This window comes from Nicotiana tomentosiformis, chromosome 1 (assembly GCF_000390325.3).
Source record: "Nicotiana tomentosiformis chromosome 1, ASM39032v3, whole genome shotgun sequence".
Lineage (NCBI taxonomy): Eukaryota > Viridiplantae > Streptophyta > Magnoliopsida > Solanales > Solanaceae > Nicotiana > Nicotiana tomentosiformis.
In genome coordinates this window covers 146,739,179-146,744,413 of record NC_090812.1, presented here as the reverse complement: position 1 = coordinate 146,744,413, position 5,235 = coordinate 146,739,179, and the positions used below count along the sequence as shown (strand labels likewise).

The following is a 5,235-nucleotide window of genomic DNA, read 5'->3' as shown; positions in this document are numbered from 1 at the left end:
AAACCTTATTTGATTCCCGTAAAAAATATAATCACATTCACTAGTAAATACATTCTTCCTTTGCAATTAGCCCCAACCAAAAAAAGAAAAAACACATTTGTAACTCAAACTAAAATTAAGAAGTTGGGGATTATTGTAAATTAACCTTTTTCCTCCTCCTCAAATTACCATTTTACCCCCCCCCCCCCCCCCCCCAAAAAAAAAAAAACTCCCCTTCTTTTCTCCCTCCTAACATTCTTTTCTAACCTTCCTTTCTTCACATGCACTCCCATTAATCTTTTTAGAAGTTAGAATCAAGACAAAGGATCAGTTAGATTTGAGATACTCCCCACTCCACCCCCCACCCCCACCCACCCACACCCACCTCACCTCTCTCCTCTGCTGTCCCTATCCCTCTTTTTTTTTTTTTCTGGTCCTCCAGAATTCTTTTGCTAGATATGATATGCAATACTATTTCTTTCAAATACAAATCCAGCCATTGGAATAAAAAATATACAAAACCAGTTCTTAGTGTCCTTTTTCTCTGTTTCTTCTACTTCCATTAAATGGCTGCTGAAAGTTCTGAAAAACAAATATGTGAAGAAAATGAGGATGATGAGGTTAGCAGTAATGAAGTAGTTAGTAGAGAAGAGATTCAAGCTGCCATTGATAAAGCTGTAGAGCTCAGAGCTATTCATGCTGCTTTATTACAGGGTATTAATAGCCCTGCATCTAATCTCAAGTTTCCTTCTTCTTCTTCCCCTGCTTCTGATTTTCCTCATCAATTCTCTGCTCAAGATTATCCCATTTTCACTCCAGTAAGTTCTCTTCTTTTCCTTCTTCTTCTTTGCTATTGGCTTCTTATTAACTTCATGGGATTTCTCCTTCATAGATTTGCAGTACACCCATTTTGTTATTAATTCATTTCTTTTGTCCAAATGGGGCCTAATTTACTCTCTTAATCTTACTGTCTGTTATATTTTTATTTTGAAGAATTAACTTAAATAGTCATCCACCTAATCATTTAAATTAGAAGCAGTTTGGCGCTGTGTATAATCAATATATAATTTTTGTATACAGGCTATGAAAAATAAATACTCATTCCGTTTCAATTTATGTGAACCTATTTTTTTTTTAATTTTTGCCAAAAAGAATGACAATTTTACTTATTTGGAAACAATTTACCTTTATGCAATAATTTTTATCCACACAAAATATATAAACTTCATTTTACACCACAATTTCAAAAGTCTTTCTCTTCTCTTAAACTCCGTACCCAATCAAATAGGTTCACGTAAATTGAAACGGGGAGTAGTAAATTTTGCCTGCTATTTGTGTTAAAATTCCTTACTATTTTGTGGTCACTTATACCTTTGAAGCTTGCTGATCAGGCCCAATTTCTTCAATTTGGTTTCCAAGCCCAACTGTAGTTCGGTTTACAACAAATTGTCTCATATTTACCCTTAATATTAATAGAGCTCAACGCGAATTGGTGGATTTCTCGTGTCATAATATTTCTGGAAAAAAGTCCAAATCTACCCATCTATTTTTTCTTATGGTTTAAAATTACCCTATGTTATCCTTCATGTTGAAGCTCACAGATCAAGGACAAATACGAGCCAATTTGCCAACACCAAGGATATAAATAACCCTGAAAGGAGTTTTGGAGCAACGGTAAAGTTGACTCCGTGTGATCTACAAGTCATGGCTTCAAGTGGCAGAAGCAGCCACTAATAATTGTATTAGGGTAGGCTGTCTGCATCATACCCCTTAGATGTGGCCCTTCCCCGAATCCTGCGTTAATGCAAGATGCTTTATGCACCGAATTGCCTTTTAAGCGCATGAACAACCCCAAAATATAACAAGAGATAAAATTAAGGTATATATATCATGTAATAAAAGGGTAATATTATATCATGAAAGTAACATATATTTAGTGACTGCTCTAATATATACTGTTTTTAAATCAACTTTTGATGGAAATCCATCAACAAACTTTCTTGAACCATGGTTCTTGCATTTGGTGGGGGGTTTTGGTCCATGTAATTATATAATCTGATGATCTGTTTAGAAGTCTGTGTTTGACCAAATCTTGAATAAGAATTTTCTTCCTTAACTTCAAGGATACTCTTCAGATACTACTTCTAAGGAAAGGTTTTAGATGTCAAACTTACAAAAGGGTAATATTATTACTGATTATCCTTTTCGGATTCTCTGGATAATTTCTGTATCACACTCTTATGCTGAATTAGAGACAACTTATTCAATAACTGATCCAATGTACCAATAGATGTAGGGAATTGGCATTCCAACACATAATCCCATAGGGGATTCATTTTGTTTATGCCAATGCTATAGTAGAATGTGAAGAACAAGGATCATGAAATTAAGCTTTTAGAGGGTGTTAATGGAGTGAGAGGAGTTGCCGTGTTTGAGCTTGATTTTCTTATGGCCTTTTTAGAAGGATGTAGGGTTCTTTTTATAGTCGTTTGTTGTGCTCAACCAACCGGCTAAAAGAATGAAAATGGTTGAGAAGACGGCGGAACCATATATCCCTAGTTTTAGTGAGTTTGTTGCCGTCCTGGAGCGTCAATGTCATTACCAGTGCCAGAGCCAGAATTTTGAGAGTCAAAATATAAAGAAGCAAAATCATGTAGAAGCTAAAGAGATTCAACATATAGTATATATACATAAAAAAGTAAAAGTATCTATGTAGTGTAATTTCCTGCATCACTTAAACAAAGGTGGTCCGCCACAGGTCGTTATGGTTGACTTGGTCCATAACGACGTGCCATGCCGGCTGGTACGTTGAGTCGAGTCGTGCCTTCTCATTTGGCGGGGGTGTTCTTGGCGTTGGATTGCTGTTGCACCATGCCCAAGATAAATTTGGCTTCCAGTGTCCTTATTTGGATCAAAATTGGCCTTAATCTAGTCCCATAGTACAGTTCCTTTAGAAATGGTCTAGTATTTCAATCTGCTTTCTCCAATTGAGATTAGTTTGATTCACCAAGTTTGAATGTTTGCAGAGTTATGAAGATGTTCCATTACCTGGACCAAAACAACTACATTTGGACAATCGAACCTACGCTGAACTTTGGGATGATTATGGCCTTGGAGGAGTGGGAAATGGCGATGAAGCCAGTTTGTCGAATTACAGAAAGACGAATTCCTCCTTGAGGATTGGAATTTCACCCAACTTGATCAAGTCAGAACCCCATACCTGTCCAGCTGATGATCAGAGATCGGTCACCGGTTCTTGTACTGATCAAATCACTCTGCTTAGAATAGCCTCTCCTGGTGGTGATTACTCCAAGTCCAGGAGAAATTCTTTAGAAGTGAGATCACTTTCCTCTTGCAATAGGTGTAAACCTGCTACTATAATAAGTACTGAGATAGACGGAGCTAGCAAGAGCGGGAAGAGCTCGAATGTAATCATGCCATTGACAGATTCACACTCTTTAAATCAATTGCAGCCGAAAAGTAAAGGGCTGAACTTGTCGTGGTTGTTCCCTAAGCTAAAGAAGAAAAACAAGAATGAAAATTCACCAAACAGGACAGAATCCAAGGTCTCTCAGATTGTTAAGGATATTGGATTGGTTTCTATTGAAATGTTAAAGAAAGAACTCGTGCAAGCAAAAGACAGCAGAGATGCAGCGTTGATGGAAGTCGGGGAAATGAAGTCATCTTTAGGAGAGCTAAAGGAAAAATTGGAGTACTTAGAAACTTACTGTGAGGAACTCAAGAAAGCCTTGAGACAAGCAAAACAATCAAAGGATTCTCAAGTATCCAAAATGCTTATAGATATTCCGAGAAGGGGAGAATCTATGGATGGGGACGGAGAAAACACGATTCCTGTTAGTGAAGAGGTAATGGTTGAAGGATTTTTGCAGATGGTATCAGAATCAAGACTATCCGTAAAGCAATTCTGCAAGATTCTTATTGCACAGGTTGAAGAGACAGACAAATCTTTAACCGATAACTTAAATCATCTACTTCAACCTTACAAAATTTCTCTAAACTCGAAGCACTCAAAGGCAGTCCTATACCATATTGAAGCCATCATAAACCAGTCCCTATTCCAAGATTTTGAGAACGTTGTGTTCCAAAAGAATGGCGCGCCAAAACACTTGGACCCTCAACAAGATTGCCACGATCACTTCTCGTCCTTTGTCTTGTTGAGGAACCTAAGCTGGAATGAAGTGTTAAGAAAAGGGACCAAGTACTACAGTGATGATTTCAGCAAATTCTGTGATCAAAAGATGAGTTGCATTATCACAAGTCTCAACTGGAATAAGCCATGGCCAGAGCAACTACTTCAGACATTCTTTATTGCTGCTAAGTGCATTTGGTTGCTGCATTTGCTCGCCTTTTCGTTCGATCCTCCACTTGGGATTCTGAGGGTTGAAGAGAATACAAGTTTTGATAAGTGTTATATGGAGGACATTTTGGGAGATAGGCAAAAATCACAAGGTTCAAACAAGGTTAAGATCATGGTAATGCCTGGTTTCTATGTGCAAGATAGAGTACTTAGGTGTAAAGTGATTTGCAAGTATAAATCTACAGCCTAATTAGGATCTCTTTCTGAATTCATTTTTCTTTGAAATTTTTCTCTTTAGCAGGCAATCTAACTTGTAATGTTGATCCTATGCTAATCATATGCTTGTATGCATTCTCTAATATTTATCATTAAATTGTGATTAAATTCTAATATTATAATACTTCTGTTGAATAAATTAAACAATTGCTTGTAATTAGATTATGTCACGACCCGGAATTCCTACCGTCGGGACCGTGATGGCGCCTAACATTTCACTTGCTAGGCAAGCCAATGTTAGAGAATCACTAAACCAAATCCTTATTTTCATTCAGTAAATAACAATAATTAGCTAAGATGAAATATAATAAGTGCGGAATAATATAAAAACTGTATTAATTACTATCACCCGGATCTAGAGTCATAATTCACGAGCATTCTAGAATTTACTACAAGTAATAGTCCCAAAGAAAAATAACTGTCTGAATGAAAGAAACAGTAGAACAGAAAAGATCGACGGGGATTTCAAGGTCTGTGCACGCCGACAGATCTACCTCGAGTCTCCGGATAGCGGTCCAATAGCAAAATCTCGATCAACCCGAGCCGGTATCAAAATCTGCACAAAAAGTACAGAGTGCAGTATCAGTACAACCGACCCCATGTACTGGTAAGTTTAACCTCTACGAAGTAGTGACGAGGCTAAGGCAAGGCACCTACAAATC

The 5,235-nt window shown here is 37.4% G+C and overlaps 1 protein-coding gene across 1 annotated transcript; it reads left to right on the top strand.

Annotated features, from left to right (window-relative positions):
- The first annotated feature begins 462 nt into the window (after nucleotides 1–462).
- Nucleotides 463–4,670, top strand: LOC104097911 (IRK-interacting protein-like). The gene is made up of 2 exons (XM_009604532.3): nucleotides 463–797; nucleotides 3,006–4,670. The coding sequence occupies exons 1-2, from the start codon at nucleotides 546–548 to the stop codon at nucleotides 4,545–4,547; spliced, it is 1,794 nt and encodes a 597-aa protein (XP_009602827.1). The 5' UTR covers nucleotides 463–545; the 3' UTR covers nucleotides 4,548–4,670.
- The last annotated feature ends 565 nt before the right edge of the window (nucleotides 4,671–5,235 follow it).